The sequence below is a fragment of the Euleptes europaea genome, chromosome 9 (assembly GCF_029931775.1).
Source record: "Euleptes europaea isolate rEulEur1 chromosome 9, rEulEur1.hap1, whole genome shotgun sequence".
Taxonomy (NCBI): domain Eukaryota; kingdom Metazoa; phylum Chordata; class Lepidosauria; order Squamata; family Sphaerodactylidae; genus Euleptes; species Euleptes europaea.
In genome coordinates, this window is record NC_079320.1 from 9,474,839 (window position 1) to 9,497,500 (window position 22,662).

The following is a 22,662-nucleotide window of genomic DNA, read 5'->3' on the forward strand; positions in this document are numbered from 1 at the left end:
TTAGGAAAGGCGGGGATTCATCACGCATGTAAAGCGATGCTTTATAAATACATATATTTTTTTAAAAAGGATTTAAAAGGAATTAAAATAACATTTTTGGTCCTTGTGGATGGCTGCAATGTTTTAGCCCAGAGGGAGGCAGAAGGGGGGGGGTTGCCTTCCTATTATGAGAACCAACCGCCGGGGTAGAGTCCCAAGGTGAGGACGAGGGCCGGCTGCCTCTCTCCCCCCCTTCACGGGCATGGCGTGCACACGAGACGATGCCGGGCTACGGTTTCTTCCTGCACCCCCCCTTTTTTTGCAGGAAAACAGGGGTTCCCCCCCAATTTTGCAGGACCAGAAAAATAAATAAATAAATAAATAAAAGCATCCCCCCCACCGGAGCTGGCAGAGAATGAATCAAACATGGCTTCCTCCCCCCGGGCCCCGTGGCCTCCCCCGACCCCCTCCTCGCCGCCGCCTGGGCTCCTTCCTTCCTTCCCTCCCCGGCCGGCCTGCCGTCCACCCGTCCGCCCCTCCTCAGCACCTCGGCCTCCTCCGCCAGCCAAAACCAGCACGAAAAATCCCGCCAGCTGATTGGCTGCCACCGCCCGCCTTGGCGCCGCCGGCCCTCGAGCGCCACGTTCAAAACCCGGCCGCACTGTGAGGGGAGGGAAAGGGGGGAGGAGGAGGGTGCTTTACCTCACACACCGCCCGTCTTGTGGGGGGGGGAATAAACCCACCTACCTCACAGGGTATCTGTTGTGGGGAGGGGATAGGAAGGCGATTGTAAGCCCGCACGTGGCAGAGCCGCACTCAAGGGGCCAAAGAGCCGCATGTGGCCCGCAAGCCGCGGTTTGCCGACCACTGCCCTACACCATGCTGGCTCTCTAAATATAATTATCAATTAAAAATACTGAAAAAACTCTGGCTCTCTAAATATAACTATCAATTAAAAATATTGAGAAAAAAACTAATTGCCTATCGTTGGAGTTCCTAATGGTCCACAAATTTAGGAAGAATTTTCTAACAGAGCGGTTCCTCAGTAGAACAGGCTTCCTCGGGAGGTGGTGAGCTCTCCTTCCCTGGAGGTTTTTAAGAAGAGGCTAGATGGCCATCTGTCAGCAATGCTGATTCTGTGACCTTAGGCAGATGATGAGAGGGGAGGGCACCTTGGCCATCTTCTGGTCACTAGGGGTGTGGAGGGGGGGAGGTAGTTGTGAATTTCCTGCAAGTACCGGGCAACATAACCTGTTAGTAGGGTTGCCAATCTCCAGGTGGTGGCTGGAGATCTCCCGCTATTACAACTGATCTCCAGGCGACAGAAATAGCACTTTGGGGATGCTGATCAAAAGATGGACATCAAATAATATCCGTGAGTGGGTCAAAAACACACAGCACTCCCCTACGTGACCATCGATTCACACTAATTGTTAAGTCCGCCCAACGGTCTTGCTCCCAAATGTGATTATAGTGACCTGAAGTTCAAGCTCCAGTAGGGCCAAAGCGGGCAGGCGCGCCGAAAGGCTCGCGTTCGAAGCAGGAATGACCCTTTGCCGGCGCCGTAGTACGTCATCCGAGAGCCACCTGATCCAAGATGGCGGCGCCCAGGTGACGCTCCACGTGGGCGTTCCGGGGACGGAAGCGGCTGGCGCTCGGCAGCCATGGCCGGCCGCAACAACAACAAGCTGCCCAGCAACCTGCCGCAGCTGCAGAACCTGATCAAGCGGGACCCGCCTGCTTACATCGAGGAGGTGAGGGGGCCCTTTGGGGACGGCTGTGGGCGGAGGGAGGAGAGGAGAGGAGTCGCCCCGCTTGGCGTTATGGCGGGGCTTTGACTTGGGGCTTCTAAAGCGGAACGGAAAAGAGTGCATCTGAGCACATGCGACGTTTCCGTCTTGGCTGGGCGAAGGAGCAACTGAAGGAGAACGTTGAGCGCGTGCAGAGTTCCCCCCACGTTTGGATTCACAGAAAGTCAGCACCCATAAGAGCATAAGAGAACGGCCATGCTGGATCAGACCAAGGCCCATCGAGTCCAGCAGTCTGTTCACACAGTGGCCAACCAGGTGCTTCTAGGAAGCCCACAAACAAGACTGACTGCAGCAGAATTGTCCTGCCTGTGTCCCACAGCACCTAATATAACAGGCATTCTCCTGGAGAGAATAGGTCTGCATCATGACTAGTATCCATTTTTACTAGTAGCCATAAATAACTTCGTCCTCCATAAGAACATAAGGAAAGCCTTGCTGGGTCAGACCAAGGCCCATCAAGTCCAGCAGTCTGTTCACACAGGGGCCTCTAGGAAGCCCACAAGCCAGAGGACTGCAGCAGTGTTATCCTGCCTGTGTTCCACAGCACCTAATATGATAGGCACCTGCTATAATATTCGTGCCTGCAGCAGGGGGTAGGGTTGTTAGTTAGAGGTTGGGGAACTCCTGGAGGTTTGGGGGTGGAGCCTGGGGATGGGAGGGACCTCAGTGGGGTACAATGCCACAGAATCCACCCTCCAAAGCATCCATTTTTTCCAGGGGAACGGATCTCTGTAGTCTGGAGATGAGGTGTAATTCCGGGGGGTCCCCAGATCCCACCTGGAGGCTGGCATCCCTAGCAGGGAAATGACTGGGGGTGGGGATAGGCTTCTTGAGGCATAAGCAGCAGCAGGGGGAGGCTCCTGTCTTTCCCCTCGCAGTGTTTTTCCAACTCAAAACCTTGCCAGGGTGTTCTTTGCCCATCTGCCCCACCCCAGTGCTATTTCAGGTTGGAAAAACAGCACGGGGCAAGAGCTCCACCTCCCACTGCATGAGGGTGACCCGATCAGAATTGGGCCCTGTGGCGCAGTTTAAAAGAGTTCCTGAGCAGGCGCTCACTCTATAAAATGGGCACGCATTCAAGGGGATGCCCATCTTGTGGCTCCGTGTCAAGCATTCAAATACATATTCCTTTTCACGTGCCTTGGGTTGCTCTAAATGGTTAAATTATTGTAGTGTATAACATAATGAGAGGTAGGCAATGGCTACCTCCCTCTTAATGTTTCTTGCCTTGAAAGCCCTATGATGCCGCCATAAGTCGGCCATGACATCACTTTCCATCACCATAACGTAATGTAAATCTTTTGTTGCTCAAGTGTGTTTACACAGTTCTAATGGACACTGGAACTGTCCCAATCTTTGCTTCCAGGAGTGAGCAACAACGGAAGTAATGGTTTTTGTTTGTGTGTTTTAGTTTCTTCAGCAGTATCGCCATTACCAGTCCAACGTGGAGATATTCAAACTGCAGCCAAATAAACCCAGTAAAGAGCTGGCTGAACTGGTGATGTTCATGGCTCAGGTAAAAGCATCTTAATCTGTTGTAGTGGAGAGGGGTAAGTCCTGCTTCGGTTTAATTAGATCACCTTTTCAATATTAACTGTCCTGAGTCCCCTCGGGAAAAAGGTGGGTTAAAATACGACAAATCAATCCTTGTTACTTATAAAAGAATTTCAAAGTCAGATTAAAAAATATCTAAAGATGCAGTTGCTAATCTTATGTCTAACCTCTCCTCCAATATTCCCAGAACTGTTTCTTCTAATGTTACAGTTTTGTGATCTAAGAAATGTAGAGCCTGTCTATACTAGAAACAAAAAGAGACTTGTTTGGGGTCATTTCCCAGAGAATTTTTAGCATCTTTAGCCAGACTACAATTCCTAGGGTTCTGTGGAGAAGCCATGACTGTTAAAACTGTTATAAACTGTATATCATTTCATTTGTGCTATACATGGCCTTGAAATAAAAGCTTGCATTGAGAGTTAGCTGCATAAGTTTTTACATGATGGTGAAACATTGATCTGTTCTTAGTTCAGAGGAAATCTTTTCCCTCTTCTCATCGTGCATGTCTTGGGCTTTATTAAAGAATGGGGGTTCTGATTTGAGTCACAGGATATCTTGTTTGTTTGTTCATTTAAATATTTATAGATCACCTTTCCCCATAGGGTGGGTCCAATGGGGTCTATAGTGGCGTGCTCACATGTGTGCAACATTCAAAATCATAAATTAACATCACTGCCATAAACAGCAACCCATAACCAAATTTATAGTCAATATGAGGAACAATACAATCAGAGTAATCTGCCAAAAGCTCTCCAAAATAATAGCCTTAAATGCTCTTCTGAACATAAATAGGGAAGGGCTAATCTCGGCTCTGTTGGTAGCTTGTTCCACAACACTGGAGTAAAATCTAGAAATGATCTGGACCCACTAATCAGACCTCTGGGAGAGCCCAGAGGAGCTCGTAGGATGAAAAGTTAGTGCAAGTAGTGCATACTTGAGAGATTGTGTTGGAGCTAAAAGTGCATTTTTGCGTTCAACTTTTGAAGGAAGGACATGGGGCTGATTTGCGTAGCTCCACTGTTGGAAGGAATGTTTTTTCACAATTTCTGTAGCGTATTCTGCCTTTGTAATTGTTTGGATCTGCTGTAGGAGTAAACTGTTACCTTATTTTTGAATAATTGTATCCTGCATGAACAGCCCATCGGCATCTATGGTGGTTCACATACAATCATCCATTAAAACAGCTACTAAAACCCACCAACAGTAAGCAACAGCTGGTAGCAAAAACCAATTAAAATATCATTGGTAGAAACCAGCTAATAGGAAAAGCCATCGGAAACCAGTTTTCCTTTTCTGACCTGCAATTTTTGTTGTATTTTTCAAAAAGATCCTTCTCCCATTTTAATGGTAATACCTGAAATATTATTTATCTTATGTTATATTTAGTGGATGGTGTTGTTGACTGAATGTTGAACAAGAACTGGGGAGGTGTCACATCCTTTCATAGCTGTGAAGCTCAGTGATTGATCTCAGGCCACTCACCAAATTTTTACCCTAACCTACCTGCAGGGTTATTGTGAGGTTAAATTGAGAGAATGCCATGTTTGTTGACTCCTTGAAGAATGGGGGTGGGGTTAGGCTTCTTGAGGCATAAGCAGCAGCAGGGGGAGGAGAGGCTCCTGGGATATAAATGCATGATACATAACTAAGAAGTGTTTTAAGTTAATTATTTGGGATGAAGAAGAAGATTTTAAAGTTGCTTCCTTTAAAAAATGTGCCTGTTTATGGACACGTTTTCTGCTCTTTTGCCCCTTCTTTTAAAACAGGTTGGCCATTGCTATCGTGAACATCTTGCGGACTTTCCGCAGCAGTTGAAGGATCTGCTGTCCTACCATCACACGATGTTGGATGCTGATCTTCGAATGGTGTGTCTGATATTTACACAATATTATTTTTTAATTGGTCGGTGTTGTCTACTCTGACAGGCAGCAGCTCTCCAGGTTCTTGAATGGCGGTCCAAGGTTCACACCCCAGTATCTCCAGTTAAAAGGATTAAACGGCAAAGGATGTGAAAGACCTCCATTGTGCGCTGTCAAGTCATAGCTGACTTATGGTGACCCCTCATGGGGTTTTCAAGGCAAGAGATGTAAGGTGGTGGTTTGCCATTGCCTGCCTCGGTATAGCAACCCTGGACTTCCTCGCTGGTCTCTCACCTAAGTACTAACCAGGGCTGACCCTGCTTAGCTTCCCAGATCTGATGAGATCAGGCTAACCTGATGAGGTTGGGCTAGCCTGGGCCATCCAGGTCAGATCTCCACATGTTTACCTCTGTTAAAAGGAAAGGACACTTTTCTCCAGGACTGTTGGCAACCCTAATCACAAAATCCCATGTTTGGTGGGATATATATATCTTTTTGTTTGGTGCTGACACATTTTCATTTTTATGACCAGGTGGCTGTAGTAACTTTCTTTCCTTTGTTCCTTCCTTTGCAGACTTTCTGCAAAGCCCTAATCCTCTTGCGAAACAAAAATCTGATTAACCCCACGAGCCTGCTGGAACTTTTCTTCGAACTCCTCCGCTGTCATGATAAATTTTTACGAAAAGTGAGTTGCAGAGTTCTTGGTATCATTTAACCCTTTCCCATTTACTTACACTGTAATAAGAAGGTTTAAGTAACAGCATGTGTCTTCACTAAGAGCTTTAGGTCCCATCCCTAACTGACAGACTCTGCAATCCTACACAGAGTTATGCCAGATTTAAGCTGGCATAACTCTCCCTAGAGGAGCCTGAAGGCGGGGCTGGGGGAGGGACTTCATTGGGGTATAGCGCCATAGAGTCCACCTTCCAAAGTGGCCATTTTCTCCAGGTGAACTGATCTCTGTCACCTGGAGATCAGTTGTAATCCTAGGAGATCTCCAGCCACCACCTGGAGGTTGGCAACCCTAGCTACAACAGAGAAGGCACACATACGGGCGGTTATCAGTTTTGCCCATCTGCCAGAAGACGAGGAAGTGGAGAATAAACCGCAATTCATTCTTAATATCCATATTTAATTTATTTTTAAAGATAGTGCTTTTCCATGTAGTGTTCACTCAGCTGTCTTTAAGCTATCTGATAACAAAGATGCCAAGAGGCATGGAGGAAAATGAAGTCCTCTCCCATTCATAGGGCCTTAATTTGTGGAAATGGGCACCTGAAGCTTTTCATGGCATGGAGGTAATGAACATCACCTGAAAACAGCATCCCATTAAGCCCCCATTAAAGGCTCAGAACAGTTTTTCCAGGCAGTTGTCAACCCTGTCTGGAAAATCAAAGTAACGTCATTTGCTTATATTAGTTCCCTGTCAGTTTTACCCTTTCTCTTCCTTCTGTGTGGTGTTGTGGTTAAGAGCGGTGGACTCTAATCTAGAGGTATAGGTTTAATTCCCCACTCCTCCACATGAGCGGCGGACTCCAATCTGTTGAACCGGGTTGGTTTCCCCACTCCTACACATGAAGCCTGCTGGGTGACTTTGGGCTAGTCACAGTTCCCTCCGAGCTCTCTCAGCCCCACCTACCATACAAGGTGTCTGTTGTGGGGAAGGGAAGGTGATTGTAAGCCGGTTTGATTCTTCCTTAAGTGGTAGAGAAAGTCGGCATATAAAAGCCAACTCTTCTTCTTTTCTCCTCTGTTTTCTTATCCCATCCCACCCCAGCAGTCAAAACTTAGACTGTAAGCTCCTTGGGATGTGTTTTTTTGTCTCTGCAAATTGCACTGATATAGTGTTAGCACTACATTTATTAATCGTTTTATTTAGCACATTTTTATCCTGCCTTTCCTCCAAGGAACTGAAGGCAGTTTCTATCGTTCTCCTCTCCTTCATTTTATCCTCACAACAACTCTGTGAGGTAGGTTAGGCTGAGAGCATGCGACTGGCGCAAGGTCACCCAGCAAGTTTCCTTGGCAGAGCAAGGATTCGAACCTAGTCTGGCCCTCTAACCATTACACCACACATGCTCTGTGGAGTTAGTATGGTCCCCGTATGGGACCTGGGACTGAGAAAGAGGGCTGACTTAAAGCACTCCCAGGTTTATGGCCCAGCTGCGGCTCGAATCTGGGACTCTGGCAGCTTTGGCGAGGAAAGCGGAGGCACGTCCACATTAGCTTGCTTGTGACTTTGGCATGGCGTGACTACCCGTGGCAGAGACCACCCACACAGAGTCATCCCTGTCAGCCGTCCATGCGTCCGTTTTCTCTTCCAATTCATTCTACTTGAAGGGATTCTGGAAATATCCAGCATTTATGTTCCAAAAGTTGTTACAAACCATACTTCAAGCCTCCAGGTTTTTTACCTGTTTATAAAAGACTTAACACAAAATATTGAGACTTACCTGATACTTATCTCATTGTATTGATGTTTTGAGGCTGCCTATTATGTGCTGTTTTGTTTTTGATAAGACGTTCTATTATTATGCGATGTCTAGTAGTTTCTCATAACGTCCTGTTAGTAATTAGGTAGCCAGTTGCTTGATAGTGTTTAAGAGTTTCTTTGAGCTTGACATTTTCTTTTGGTTTGACTCGTCTTGTTTGTATAATACATTGCTTCCAATAGATTATTTAGTATTGGCCATTGTGCTGGTTATTTTGTTTGAATGTGCTCTTTTTTTTGTTTTGACAGACGTTGTACAATCACATTGTTACCGACATCAAGAACATCAATGCGAAACACAAGAATAACAAAATGAACACAGTACGTAATGTTCTCTTTCCCTCCCTCCCTCTCATTTGTTTTTGATTCAGCTCTGAGCTGTGTCATGAGCTGCGGCCGACCTGCTCTGTGAGTTGGCGTCCCTTTAGGCCTCGGACTGGGAAGGGGGTTACCACACCCTCAGTGTCGGTCTCAGGCAAACTCATCCAGACAGGTAGATCTGAAGCAGTAATACTTTATTAGGAACTAAAAGGCAAATAAAAGAACTGACTGCACACAGGCAGGCAAGGTTAGCAATAGAGACCCCTTACAGGTTACCTGCTTGAAAACACTAGGACAGGAGAATAAGATAAACATTGCTAGGCAACAGCGAGATAAGCGGTTCCCATGAGTGAAGACAAAACACGCCGCAGCTGTGAGAACCGGCACAAACTAAAGTATACACAGGAGCTTCCAAACCCTGAGAACCAAGGACTTGACTTGTGGCCAGAACTTGGCCTGAACTCATGTCAAGAGCCTGACTGGATCTTGCATTCAGTGAAGACCCTGACACTCAGCCTCCTCTTCTCTCCTTCCTGCTCTTGTCTCACCATGAGCGTAGCAGCGTCCTTCTCTTTTTTAAAAATTAAGTTTTTATTTTCAAAACAACGTAAAACAAAACATACAACATATACACATCTAATACATAATTAGTGCTCCATGCCTGCAACCAGAACTTCATCAATTACTATTTGGAGTGGATCTAAGTCAGTCTGTACCTTCTTGCATTATTCTAAAAAAAAAGTTCATCTTTAAATCTTAAGAGAAAATAAGTCTTTAACAAAGCGAAAGGTATCTAAATATGTACTCAAACCTTCATATGAACTAATTACATTGCAATTCTTGATTGATGTTATATGTTATAATATTACATTGTACTGATACCATATACTGAGCCTCTCAATCGGTGTATTTAAGAAATGAATAGTACTGCATATTTATTATTGTTAAATCTAATATACTTTTGCCTATGCGCATGGTGTAATATCCATCTTGAGCTATCCTTGACGGCGATTGTCAGAGTGGGACCCCCGCTCTAAGTCTCTCAATAAGCTGTCTTTTGCTTGTTTTTCAGACGCTCCAGAGTTTTATGTACACGATGCTACAAGACAGCAACCCAACTGCAGCCAAGATTTCTCTGGATGTGATGATAGAGCTGTACAGGAGGAACATCTGGTAGGTTGTGGGGAGGCTTCACGGGGTTGGCGTTGCCACACAAATGAACCACAAGAGTAAAGTGTGTGTTCGAGTGGGTAATACTTTCCTTGTTGCAAGGTGTAAATGATCTCTCTTTCGCTCTACACAGGAATGATGCCAAAACAGTGAACGTGATCACCACAGCCTGCTTTTCCAAAGTCACCAAGGTGAGAAACTCAAAAAATATGAATATTTTGGATGTTCTAGTGAGATTGGTTTTGTTACACAAGTTTCTTAGGGGACTAGCCCCTTTTTCTTTTTTTGCCTTCCTTGAACTCACATGTACGTGACAATGCCTTGTACTGAATCAGACCATCCGTCCATCAAGGTCAGTATTGCCTACTCAGACTCCAGTGTTTCAGGTGGAGGCCTTCCACGTATTTACAATCAGATCCTTTAAGGAGCCATGTTGTAGCATTTTTGAGACATTGTAAAGATACTTTTTTTATAAACATGCTTCTTACTCTCTTAGCCCTGCCTGGATGGAAGTAAATGAGTTTAATATAGAACGTGAAATGAATCGACTGAAATGCCATTAAAACTCTATACCCCTCATTTGAAAAGAGGCTTGAATCACTCTAACTACTTTTATCTCTCAAGCCCTTGATAAAAAATTAATTTCTGTGAGAATCCAAATAGCTGTAGGAGAATGAGCGATGTAAGATAAGAAAATTAATCTATGCTTCTCTAAATTCCATGAACTTCCAGGGCAAATCAGAAGCCAATAAAAAAGGGAGTACTTGAACCTATCCTCTTCTGGCTTGTGTTGATCTGTACCCCACAGAGAGAAACTAACCTCTGACCTCTCTCGACACTATATGTAACAATCCAATCTGTTCCACTCCCTTAAATGAAGAATTTACCATTTATTTCAGATATTAGTTGCTGGCTTGAAATTTTTCCTTGGCAAAGATGAAGATGAAAAGCAAGACAGTGATTCGGACTCAGAGGTTAGTCTGTTTGCGTTCTGTCGAGATGCCTTGAATAACAGGGTTTTGGTCTGAAGTAAGTATCTACGTTAGTCTGTAGTAGAGCAAAATTTGAGTTCAGTATCACCTAAAACACCAACACTATTTTCCAGGGTGTAAGTTTTTGGGCCATGACCAGGATGGCCCAGGCTAGCCCGATCTCATCAGATCTCAAAAGCTAAGCAGGGTTGGCCTTGGTTAGTATTTGGATGTGAGACCTCCAAGGAAGACCAGGGTTGCTGTGCAGAGGAAGGCACTGGCAAACCACCTCTGTTCGTCTCTTGCCTTGAAAACCCTATGGGTCGACATACGTCAGTTGCAACTTGACAGTACTTTCCAGCATGGTGTAGTGGTTAAGAGCGGTGGTTAGGAGCAGTGGACTCTAATCTTGAGAACCAGGTTTGATCCCCCACTCCTCCACATGAGCGGATGACTCTAATCTGTTGAACCAGGTTGATTTCCCCACTCCTCCACATGAAGCCAGCTGGGTGACCTTGGGCTAGTCACAGTTCTTTTAGAGCTCTGTCATCCTCACCTACCTCCCAGGGTGTCTGTTGTGGGGAGGGGAAGGGAAGGTAATTCTAAGCCGGCTTGATTCTTCCTTAAGTGGTAGAGAAGGTCGGCGTATAAAAACCAACTCTTCTACTGTCACCTCGAAGCTTTTGTGAGTTAAAGATTCTCAGTGATCAGCCTGCAACTGGACTTCTGATCACAGGTCCATAACTGATTGTTAATTGATGCAAAATATTTCCTGAATATAGAAAAGCAGTTCAATTTGGAGAAAAACTAGACTAAAAGTGTGAAGGCCTAGGAATAAGCCAAAAAGTTTCTGGAGGGAAAAAGGGTTTTGTTTCAGAAAAGTGAAAAACTGCCTTTGAAGGTTAAAGTTCTCCCCCCACCAATTGTTTTTCCCCCCAGCCTTCATGTCACTAAGCTAGACCCCCTTCTTATAACATGTTTGTTTTCTGTATACAGGGTTTGTTTTTTTCATAATGTGGGTCATTATTGTCAGCTGCTGTTTGAAGTGGTACAGACCATGGGCAGGTTTATCCTCTCAGTGATAACTAGCTCTGCTTTTTTACCCTTGTAAGAGGTTGGCCCAGGCTAGCCTGATCTCATCAGATCTCAGAAGCTAAGCAGGGTCGGACCTGGTTAATATTTGGATGGGAGACCACCAAGGAAGTCCAGGGTTGCTGTACAGAGGAAGGCACTGGCAAACCACCTCTGTTAGTCTCTTACCTTGAAAACCCCATAAGGGGTCGCCATAAGTCGGCTGTGACTTGATGGCACTTTACACACACACACACACACACACACAAGAGGTTGGTGGCTAACATATTTAATTTAAACTTATTAAAATCAGAAGTTAAATATACAGTTAAAAAGATCAGCAAACTGCGTTAAAACCGTCAGATACTCCCATAAGTAAATTTAGGATTGGATTATTCATTCCTATGCATCTATAAGGCTTCCAAATACCCAACAGCACTTTTGTTGGAAAGATGTACAAAATGACTTTGTATTTACTCAAGAGGGTCATTGTGAACAAGGGGGGGGGGGTTCAGGCTCTTCAAATCATTCTTCTGTCCATAATATTTCCTCCCAAGGATGATGGCCCCACAGCAAGAGACCTAAGGGTGCGATACTCCACCGGAAGGAAGACCACCAAGAACAAGAAGAAGCTGGAGAAAGCCATGCGAGTCTTAAAGGTGAACGGCGAGAGCTGGTGTGGTGGGAAGAGGCGGGGAGACCTGGGTTCAGATGCATACCTATTCTCTCCAGTACCAGAGGAGCATGTCCATTATATTAGGTGCTTTGGAACGCAGGCAGGACGATGCTGCTGCAGTTGTCTTGTTTGGGGCTTCCTAGAGGCCCCTGGTTGGCCGCTGTGTGAACAGACTGCTGGACTTGACGGGCCTTGGTCTCATCCAGCATGGCCTTTCTTATGTTCTTATGCTCAGCCATGACGTTCACAAAGGGACTGGACAACTCTTCTTTATGTATGTCATGTGCACCTCATTGATGTTGCTCCTAAGTTCCTTGGAAGAGCCATAGTTCAGTGGTGGGGCATGTTTTCTGTGTGCCAAAGGTCTCAGGTTCAGTTTCCAGTATCTCCAGCCAATAGGGGATCTCAAGTAGCAAAGCTAGGGAAGACTGCAAGACCCACTGCCAGTAGAGGACAGGACTGGGTAGATGGGGCAATGGTTGGTATCAAACAGGTACATCTGGAGGAAGGCAGGGGAGAGGCAATTCCTATGAAAAGGATGATGCATGTCCTTGGAGCAAATCCATTTGTTGTACCACATGACCTTTGCCAAACATCAACACTTTTCATGGAGCGCTTAAAAAATTTTTTGGGGGGGAAGTGTTGAAATAGGATCTGGGAGTCCCAGGTTCGAATCCTCATGCTGCCATGGGAGCCCGCTGGGTGATCGTGGGCTGGTCACTGTCTCTCATCCTACCCAATCTCAGTTATGCTTGTAAGGATAAAATGGAGGAAGGGAGAATGATGTTGTAAACCACTTTGACAAGAAATGTGGGGTAAAAATATCTAAATAAATAGTTCCCACCCTTCCCTTCTCAGAACAACACATGTAGACTTATGCTGCCTTCTAGGCTAGATCAGGCTGCCTTGTCTGGTGTTACTCGGGGGGGGGGGGCAGAAAGGAGGTCTTACCGGCATCCTGTTTATTTCAAGGGATTTAGAGACTGGAACGTCCTCCCAAGTCTCAGCTTGGCAACCCTATTTTTGCAGTTCCAAGCTGCGGTGTTGCTGATGCATTGACTTGGTATTTTTGAGAGCCAGCGTGGTATAGTGATTAAGAGCAGAAAACTCTAATCTGGAGAACCAGGTTCGATTCCCCAGTCCCACACATGAAGGGTGACCTTGGGCCAGTCACAGTTCTCTATGAACTCTCTCAGCCCCACCTACTTCACAAGGTGTCTGTTGTGGGGAGAGGAAGGAATGGAGGCGGCTGCAGTAGATGCTCCACGCAATTTTGTCCTACCGTTCCTCTGAAAAAATGATCTCTCGTCACTTTCCCCGTTGCACAGAAACACAAGAAGAAGAGGAAGCCGGAAGTGTTCAACTTCTCAGCTATTCATTTAATCCACGACCCGCAAGGTAAGGGCTCTCGGCCCCGGTTGCTCATAATCTTCTGCTGAGGGGTGACTGTGAAACAGAATGGTGTGCAGGGAGGATAATGTGGCTTTAGATACATGTGGGATTGGTTCAGTTCATTGGGATCAGGGCATGTTTTTCCTGTAGTTAGGTCTGTAGGGGTAGCATTGATGCAATTATAATTGTCAGGTAGACCTCTCAGGTGTTTGGATCAGCTGCCCCTGAGGCAATAATGAATCCATTATTTTCTCACTCCCAGAGAGGCCCCTGGTATCATTTCTCTGGTTAGCAAGCAGAAATTCTGAGATCAGGAACTCCCCAGGCCCCAACACTCCCCCTGCTTTAAGCTCTGAGGTGATTTTGTTTTATGACTTACACATCCTGGCCCTTTTCCTCTCCACTCCCCACCCTCCACCCTTGGCGGTTTTTCCGTATTGGTTCAGACTTTGCAGAGAAATTGCTAAAACAACTGGAGGCCTCAAAGGAAAGATTTGAAGTGAAGATGATGATGATGGAACTTATCTCTAGACTCGTCGGGATCCATGAGGTATGAGCGAACGTACGGGCTTAGAGTTTGGAATATTGGTCAAATCGGGGAGGCCCTGCCAAAAGCCCTTTAAGATGGTAGCTGTTTTATTTGAACAATGTATGTTCAAAAACTGTAAATTGTATGTCAAATATTCATCGTTTTGTGTTGGTTTTGCCGTAGTTCAGATTGCTCTTCTGATACTGTAGAGCCTGCACCCCCTCACGATGCGCTTCCTTCTCTCCCCCACCCCCAGAAGATGGGTCTTCAGTCAGTGCCCGCTTCTGGTCACAAGTGAAGGTTACTTCTTTGTAATCTCTGTGCATAATGCTAATGGTCTTCTCACATGTGGAGAGGTACAATTCAGAAACTTCTAGAATTAGCTTTTAGCTGTGAAAGTTCTTTTCCCCTCAGAGACACAACTACTGCACGTGCCCAAGGGGAAGGATTCGTGCCTTCCTGCTCGGTTGTCTATGTTAGTGCTTCGTCAAAGTACAAAATGAACCAGAGGCAAAGGCAAAAGTAAATCTTTAGTTTATTGCACACAATAAAGGCCACTGCTTGCAAGACAAAGGTTGCCAAGGCAGAGAACATCGAATACAAGCACAATGTCATCTTATATACCTTTGGATGGTGTGTAGTAATAAAACATTGTGACACACAAGTGATCTATAGCAGTTGTTTAATATAGTAATAAAATGTACTAATGACACATGAGTTAGTATAATCAGTATTTTTCTAACAGAGTGGTTCTTCAGTGGAACAGGCTTCCTCGGGAGGTGGTGAGCTCTCCTTCCCTGGAGGTTTTTAAGCAGAGGCTAGATGGCCATCTGTCAGCAGTGCTGATTCTATGATGTTAAACAGATGATGAGAGGGAGGGCATCTTGGGCATCTTCTGGGCATGGAATAGGAGTCACTGGGGGTGTATTGGGAGGTAGTTGTGAATTTCCTGCATTGTGCAAGGGGTTGGGCTAGATGACCGTGGTGGTTACTTCCAACTCTATGATTCTATAATATATTGGAATGTGGACTGGGAATGCATTGAATGTTCGGGCCTCTTTGAAATGCGTGTTGTACCGATATGCATAGTTGCCAGATTGTCATCATTACTTCAGGACATATATCCATTAACATACCCTTCATATACTCACTGTACTAGCCTTGTTCTATAAACAATGGTCATCAGATATTTCTGTTGTCGCCTCAAGTATTTTCTGTCTATGCATAATATACTGTTCTTTACACAAGCTCCCTTTGGCATTTTCTCAAGGAGCCTTCCCTGTCAGCATTCTTTTCCCACAACAATACCAAGTAGGGCAGAGTGTAATCATGGCATGGATTAATACAAAATCTAATATAGAAAAGGATTCATTCAAACTCTAATATGTCATGTCCTCTATCATCTACGAAGACATAATTCAAGCTGGTCTCACCCTAGATTGCTCTTCTGATGCTCTATCCCCTCCCCCACCCCAAGAAATGCCTATTTCTGGCTGTATGTGAAGGTGGGTTAGTTATTTTGGGGGTATTTATCATCCATCCCTCAACCAAAACGTCCTCAGAGCAGTCTAGAAATGCAACCCAGTGAAACACACGTGATAAAATCAATAAAACCAATGAAACCAGTCAGGAGAACTATAAAAATCAACAGTCACACTATTAGCCAGCAAATTGCAGAACAGCAAGCAATAAAATAATGTCAGCCTATAGGAGGAGATTTACAGAAAATCAGCACAGCATACGGTAAATATACATGCATTTTTATGTATGGGGCCAGCCAAAACAAAACTCACTTGGGGAGGAAAGGGGAAAAAACATGCCAAAGACCAAAAACTAACCTTGCAAATGTTCTGTGTGTCTCCTCAGCTTTTCCTCTTCAACTTCTATCCTTTTGTACAAAGATTCCTGCAACCGCACCAGAGAGGTAGGGGTATAGTCTTTTCTTTACTTTCGCTTTTTCTGTACACATCTTCAAAAAGCCCAAAACATTTGATTGTTTTTTTAAAATTTACTCTTATTTTGTTTATATTTTACTCTTTTTATTTACTCTTATAATTTGTCAAGCATCTTCCAATCTTTTGGCTTCAATTTTTTTTTTGTAGACGTTACCAAGATTCTGCTCTTTGCCGCGCAAGCTTCTCACCAGCTGGTACCCCCGGAGGTGAGGATCGTTTGAAATGTTATTGACTTTGGGAAAAGCTGGAGGAGAAACACAGCCAAGTAAATGCTGAGCTTTCTGACTTCCAGCCTGGAAGTAGTAAAAATGAATAAAAATGGGTGAAGATCATTGCATATGACAGCCATACAAGTGTGCCTTGGTCTGCGTCTGCTTGAACAGTATTTAAGCCTAGGGAAGTTGCAGGCAATTCTAGCTTTTAGCTCAAAGGGTTTGAACTGGTGTTCCAGGGAACCCTCGGGGCTTTCTATGGAAGCTTTGTCAGTTCCTTGGAAAGAAGATCAGGAGAACAGGTTTCTTTGAAAGGCAGGTCAGCTTCCATTTTCAATTTCCCCCCATCATGTGTCCATAGAAAGGGGAACATTGAGTATTTTCCTAGGAGGCACTTTTCTAGAAGTATTTTCCTAGAGAGCCAGTGTGCTGAAGTGGTTAAGAGCAGTGGTTTGAAGCGGTGGACTCTAATCTGGAGAACCGGGTTTGATTCCTCACTCCTCCACATGAGCGGTGGATGCTAATCTGGTGAACCGGGTTGGTTTCCCCACTCCTACGTATTAAGCCAGCTGAATGACCTTGGGCTAGTCACAGCTCTCTTAGAGCTCTCTCAGCCCCACCTACCTCACCTACCTTTCTGTTGATATGGGTTGATATCCAGAAGGTCTAGTCTGGCCTCATCTGAACTGAGTTAGAACCCTGGGACGTGCCCTAGAATTTATTTATTTTTCAAATTTATTGTGTGCAGGAGTTCAGGGATGTTCAGGGATTCCTCCAGAAGACAAGCCAGTGGGGAATGAATTCCCTGATGGTGCATACTCTGAAAACCACTGTAATGTGATTGTCAAATATGACAGTCTATGCATAGGGTAGCCTGAAGTTTTCCTACCCAAAGTGTCTCCCCTCTCCCTTTTTTGGTAGCTTGCTTTGGAAAACAAATTTAATTTTCCATGAAGTGGCCCGAGGCTAAAGGGAAGATTGTATGTGTGGGCAGAATGTCTCTGAGTTCTGTGTAATTCAGAAGTTTGCGTATTACGCTGGCACAAGTTGATACCTGAAATATTTCTGCGTGGGATGAGGGGAGAGCGGAGAGACAAGTGACCAACCTTGAGCACACTTCTAGACAAATAGAGTTACAAACGACACCACGTGTAATAAAAATGCCAGAATACAAATCTAGATTTATATATTTCCTTTATCAGATTGTCCAATCGGTGATGATGACGATAGCCAACAATTTTGTCACAGACAAAAATTCTGGGGAAGTGATGACTGTCGGGTAAGTAACTAGATCTCAAGAAAGTGAAAACACTCTGTGGTTCATTATAGTGTGGGGAAGGAGGATGTGTGGTGGAAACCTGACTTCCTTCCTGTATCTAAAGTGGTAGAAGGGCAGAGCAGAGCCTTGTTAGGCATGGCCCCAGCCTTCAGGAACTAGTTGCCTATAGAAACCCGCAGCAGGAATTTAGGGAAAGAGATAAAACCTGCTTTCTTCAGGAAGTTGAACTTCTTTTATGTTCTATTTTGGCTATTAGTTTTGTCTTGTGTTTCACTATTCATAAGGTTTTGGTGGTATTTGTGAGCTACAGAGAATCCATTAAAAAAAAAACTTTATTTTTGAGACCCAAAAATATTTTGGAAGGAAGTGTGAGTGTCTGTTACTGAGGTCTAGGTCGCTGAGTTTAAGACATTGAGCATGTGTGGGGTGGGAGCTAGTGAGCAACAAAAGGGGGAAAAATCAGGTTTCTAGTCCTTAAGACGGCAAAGGTGAGCTGGGAAGTGTTTTGAGGAGCATCTGGTGAAACCTCAGAAGCAGGGTAAGGTAGGGGTTGGCCTCCAAAAAGTGGGCCTTCCATCTTTCTTATGACTGTCAGAAGAAGAATAAATTGTGTAAAATAATCAGCTATCTGAACCTGTGCTCAATTTGCATAGTTTATGCAGAAATCAACTGATTAGGGATCAGAACTTAGGTTCCTCTTTTAACAAAGATTTAATTTTTGTTCAAACGCTCCTAGTAAGTATTAAAAGGATTTCCATTTTTACCAGATTCCTTTACTCAAAAGTTTTTAAATTTACTTCCCACTTTCCAGGATTAATGCTATCAAAGAAGTGTCGGCCAGATGCCCACTTGCCATGACGGAGGACCTGCTGCAAGACCTGGCACAGTACAGATCTCACAAAGATAAAAGTAATTTCACTTCTTTGCATGAGCACAACAATCTTTAGGTTCCCTTTTGCATGTTTGTAGCAGTAGTTGTAGTAGTCGTTGTACCACCACCTCCTATTAAAGAGTGGAAACCTGTTACTTTTACGATATGCAAGGTGGCTATTTTCTTTGATTCCAGATGCATGGAATCTCTTTGTTGCTGCTGCCAGATTTCTGAGAATTTGGGTGTGCTTAATTAAAAAAAAAATAATTTAAAAGAAGGCAGCAGCACACTTTATAATCCAGTTACATACAGACACGCCCCTGCTTTCCAGAGCACCTTTAATTGTACCTATGTTTCTTTACAGACGTAATGATGTCAGCAAGAACGCTGATACAGTTGTTCCGGTCGCTGAATCCACAGATGTTGCAGAAAAAATTTCGGGTAACCAATTATTATTATTATTTTTGTTTGGGATGGGGTGGGAGTGGCTTTTAAGGGGGTGTCCAGTGGTATAGCGGTTAGAATGTCAGACTAGGTTCTGGGAGACCCAGGTTTGAATCCCCTCTTGGCCATGGAAGCTTTCTGGGTGACCTTGGGCCAGTCACACACACTCACCTTAACCTACATCAGAGGGATGTTGTGAGGATGAAATGAAGGCAGGTCAATGGTGTTGACTCACTCTGTGTAATCCACCTTGAGCCCAAGTGAGAAAGGCAGACTATAAATAATGTAAATGAAATGAATTACACTGTTTAAAACCATGACTACAAGTTTAAAACTGGCCTGTTTTTTCTTGTGTGAAGCTATAAGGTTTAAACTGATGACTTCACACCCAATCAGAGACAGAGAGAACGTCTCCGGATGCTGGAATTTGTCTGGCATGACTGAAAGAATCCTGTGGTGATGTAGGCAAAGTACTTTTCTCATTTGAAAATAAATATCATCTGGATTGCTTATAGGGTAAACCAACAGAAGCCACCTTGGAAGCCAAAATTCACGAATACGGGGAGTTGAATGCCAAAGACTATATTCCAGGAGCCGAAGTCCTGGACCTTGAGACCAAGGAAGAAGATGGACAACGTGAAGAAGGTTCTTGGCTTTTTGCAGAATCCTCATGACAGCATAGTTTGGGTTAGGCTGGAAAATGGAGTGGAGAGGCAGTCTGATCCATTTCAGGATCGGTGTCCTGGATTTTAGGAAGCTGTATTGCAAACAGTTAACGCTCTGCCTTCCGGGTCTCCAAGACTTGGATACATTTTCTAAATAAATAAATAACTTGTTATTGCGCGTGTGTGGAGGTTGGAAGGATGTTTAGGAACAGATCGTTGTTTCCTTTCATTTCCACTGTAGAAGATCTAAGCCAGCTGTTATAAGGCCATTAGGTTCCTGAAAGCTGCAGCTTTTGGGTTAAAAAAAAAGTTACTAGTCCTCATTAGAATAAAAACATTGTGAGCCGCCTTGAGGTCCCACAAGGTAGAAAGGCGGCTAATAAATTTCAAATAAATAATAAATGAGATGGCTGTGTGTGATGAAGGCAGCTGGTGCCGCTGCTGTGTATTTTATTCAGAACAGTTTTGTTGCTGCCTCTCCTGAGACCTGCTCGTGCTACCTGTGTGCTGTGTGACCTGTCCCCCGCTTCTCCAGATCAAGCCAGTACTAGGGCTATGAATAAAGACCCTTCTCTGTCTGAGATTTTGAGAATCCTCTGCTTGAGAAGTTGCAGAAAAGAGCAACCAAAATGATCAGGGGGGTTTAAACAACTGCCCTATGTGGAGCAGTTAAAACATCTGCTGAAGCTGGAGGAAGAGAGATTAAAAACTGATAAAAGAAAGTGTTTCTTCACACAACACATAGTTAAATTGTGGAACTCCCTGACCCAGGATGTGATGGCTGCCAGCTTGGAAGGCTTTAACAGGGGAGTGGTCATGTTCATGGAGGAGAGGGGTATTCATGGCTACTAGTAGAAATGGATACTAGTCATGATGCATGCCTATTCTCTCCAGGATCAGAGGATCATGCCGAATATATTAGGTACTGTGGAACACAGGCAGGAGAATGCTGCAGTTGTTTGGGCTTCCCAGAGGCACCTGGTTGGCCACTGTGTGAACAGACTGCTGGCCTTGATGGGCCTTGGTCTGAACCAGCAGGGCTTTTCTTATGTTCTAACTTAATAGACCAGTAGTTAGTGTTCTAACTTAATAGACTCAGGATAAGACAGCTTAATGAACTCGCTTGTAATCTTTGGAGATGAGCTTGTTTCCCTGATGTAAAGCCTGAAGATGCTGAAACAGTTGTTGTTGTTGTTTTCCCTCTCACTTTGTATCTTTGTACCCCCTTGCAGATGGCTGGGAGAGTGCCAGTTTGAGTGAGGAGGATGAAGATGGAGAATGGATTGATGTCCATCATTCCTCGGATGAGGAGCAGCAAGAGCTGGTAACTTGCACCCTTATCTAAATTGGGCTCCTTTCATGCGGGCTCTTTAACCCACGTGTTGGCTTCTGAAGGCAAATGGATTTTGTTTTAATGTTTCACACACCTTAAGGATAAGACACTGGCCTTCCACAGTTAAGGAAGCTTCAGTTGGGGTTGGCCAAAACCTGCTTTGATCCAGTTGGGTTGCGCTTTATCCTTTAGGTCAGGGGTTCCCAATCTGTATCTACTCTCCGGCCTCCCATCCTTTCAGCTACTACAGGAAAGTTACTGGTTGTCTGATTACTTTTTTCCTCCTTCTTATTGTCACAAAGAAGGAGGGGGAGATGAGAAATTGAGAAGCTGGCGAGGAGGAAAGAAAGAGAAAGATGGAAAGGGCAGGAGCTGCCATTAGATAGGGCTGGCTTGTGACCCGCCCTCAGAGACTTCACGACCCGCTTTTGGGTCCCAATCCACAGGTTGGGAAATGCTGCTTTAGGTGTGCGAAACTTTAAAACAAATCTGTTTCCCTTCAGAAGCCAATGAAAGGGAGTGTATTCTTTACCCCTTCTCTAACTTATTTTTAATAAAGTGTTGAGTTTGCTGCTGTGCGTGTGTTCCAATTACATGGGAAATTTTACATTTTTCAAAGAATCTGGTGTAGTGAAGGAAACTGCGCGGCCTGGATTAAATTGGTTATGGAGTAGTTTGGTGACTTGTTTTGCAAACCATTCAACAAGTTACCTTTTCCAACTTTTGGTCTTTCCACCAGTAACAGGGGAATTTATCATATATCCAATTTCCAACTTGACTCTAGCACGTGGATCAAAACGTCTGCACAATGGGGCTGGGTAGGGAGCGTGTTTATATGCTCTGTTCCAGGTTTGACAAAAAGTCTGATCAGTTGTGTTGGAAGTTGTAGGGCTGAACAAAAAACAAACAGTAAAAGCACAGGAAAAAAAACCTTTTGATGGCATTATAAAATTTATAATATGTTTTAGTGAGCTGGTGTGGTATAATTGCTTAGTGGGCAGTGAATCGGGAAGCCCCCAGTTAAAATTACAGCTCTGCCAGAAATTTATTTCTAGTTGTCACTAGGCAAGGCTCTTCTTTCTCAGCTTCAGTCACCCATTTTGCAGATGGGTAAATACTGGCCTGCCTTAAAGGATCACTATAAAGACTAAGGTAATCTAGGAGGAATACTTTGAATGCTCAGACAGTGCTAGAAATGTGAAAGCTTCTTAACCTCCACACAAAACACCATTCCTCTGTTTTCCCCTGTGTGCTAAAGGCTGCGAAAGTCAAAAGCATGCCTGTGGAGGAGAGGAAGGCTAAAGCAGCGGCCGTCAGCACTAGCAGGCTTCTCACCCAGGAAGAATTCCAGAAAATACGCCTTGCCCAGCTAAGCAAAGAACTCAACTCTGCACCCGGCAAAGCTGCAAAGAGGAAAAACATTGACCTAGACAGCGAAGATGAAGCAAGGTAAAAGACCTAGAACTCACCCTTCCTGTGCTGTGGGGACCTTCGTTCCATCATGTTCCTGCCTGTCCTTTAATATCTTTGTGGTAATGCTCAGTGTGTGGACTCGAGTTTGAATGCATGGTGTAGAGAGAGTGGACAGAGAGAAGCTTTTCTCCCTCTGTCATAATACCAGAACGTGGGGTCATCTGCTGAAGCTGGAGAGTGAGAGATTCAAAACAGATAAAAGGAAGTATTTCTTCACACAAAGCATAATTAAATGGAGGAACTCCCTGCCCCAGGATGCGGTGATGGCTGCCGACTTGGAAGGCTTTAAGAGGGGAGTGGACATGTTCATGGAGGATAAGGCTATCCATGGCTACCAGTAAAAATGGATGCTAGTCATGATGCATCCCTATTCTCTCCAGGATCACAGGAGCATGCCTATTATATTAGATGCTGTGAAACACAGACAGGACAATGCTGCTGCAGTCGTCTTGTTTGTGGGCTTCCCAGAGGCACCTGGTTGACCCCTGTGGGAACAGATTGCTGGACTTGATGGACCTTGGTCTGATCCAGCAGGGCCTTTCTTATGTTCTTATGAATCTCCCTGTTTGGGAATTTGCAAAACTCTCCACTGAACAACGCAGTCCA

At 44.6% G+C, this 22,662-nt stretch overlaps 1 protein-coding gene across 1 annotated transcript in view; it reads left to right on the forward strand.

The window, feature by feature from the left end:
• Positions 1 to 1,643: 1,643 nt before the first annotated feature.
• Positions 1,644 to 22,662, forward strand: part of SDAD1 (SDA1 domain containing 1) — a 31,998-nt gene continuing 10,979 nt past the window's right edge. The window contains exons 1-19 of the mRNA XM_056855781.1: positions 1,644 to 1,733; positions 3,202 to 3,306; positions 5,111 to 5,209; positions 5,778 to 5,888; positions 7,944 to 8,015; positions 9,088 to 9,188; positions 9,319 to 9,376; positions 10,085 to 10,159; positions 11,785 to 11,886; positions 13,232 to 13,301; positions 13,742 to 13,845; positions 15,691 to 15,748; positions 15,927 to 15,985; positions 17,194 to 17,270; positions 18,082 to 18,179; positions 18,506 to 18,582; positions 19,101 to 19,230; positions 20,483 to 20,574; positions 21,842 to 22,032. Coding sequence (XP_056711759.1) covers positions 1,644 to 1,733; positions 3,202 to 3,306; positions 5,111 to 5,209; positions 5,778 to 5,888; positions 7,944 to 8,015; positions 9,088 to 9,188; positions 9,319 to 9,376; positions 10,085 to 10,159; positions 11,785 to 11,886; positions 13,232 to 13,301; positions 13,742 to 13,845; positions 15,691 to 15,748; positions 15,927 to 15,985; positions 17,194 to 17,270; positions 18,082 to 18,179; positions 18,506 to 18,582; positions 19,101 to 19,230; positions 20,483 to 20,574; positions 21,842 to 22,032 — 1,769 coding nt within the window. The remainder of the gene's footprint in view (positions 1,734 to 3,201; positions 3,307 to 5,110; positions 5,210 to 5,777; positions 5,889 to 7,943; positions 8,016 to 9,087; positions 9,189 to 9,318; positions 9,377 to 10,084; positions 10,160 to 11,784; positions 11,887 to 13,231; positions 13,302 to 13,741; positions 13,846 to 15,690; positions 15,749 to 15,926; positions 15,986 to 17,193; positions 17,271 to 18,081; positions 18,180 to 18,505; positions 18,583 to 19,100; positions 19,231 to 20,482; positions 20,575 to 21,841; positions 22,033 to 22,662) is intronic.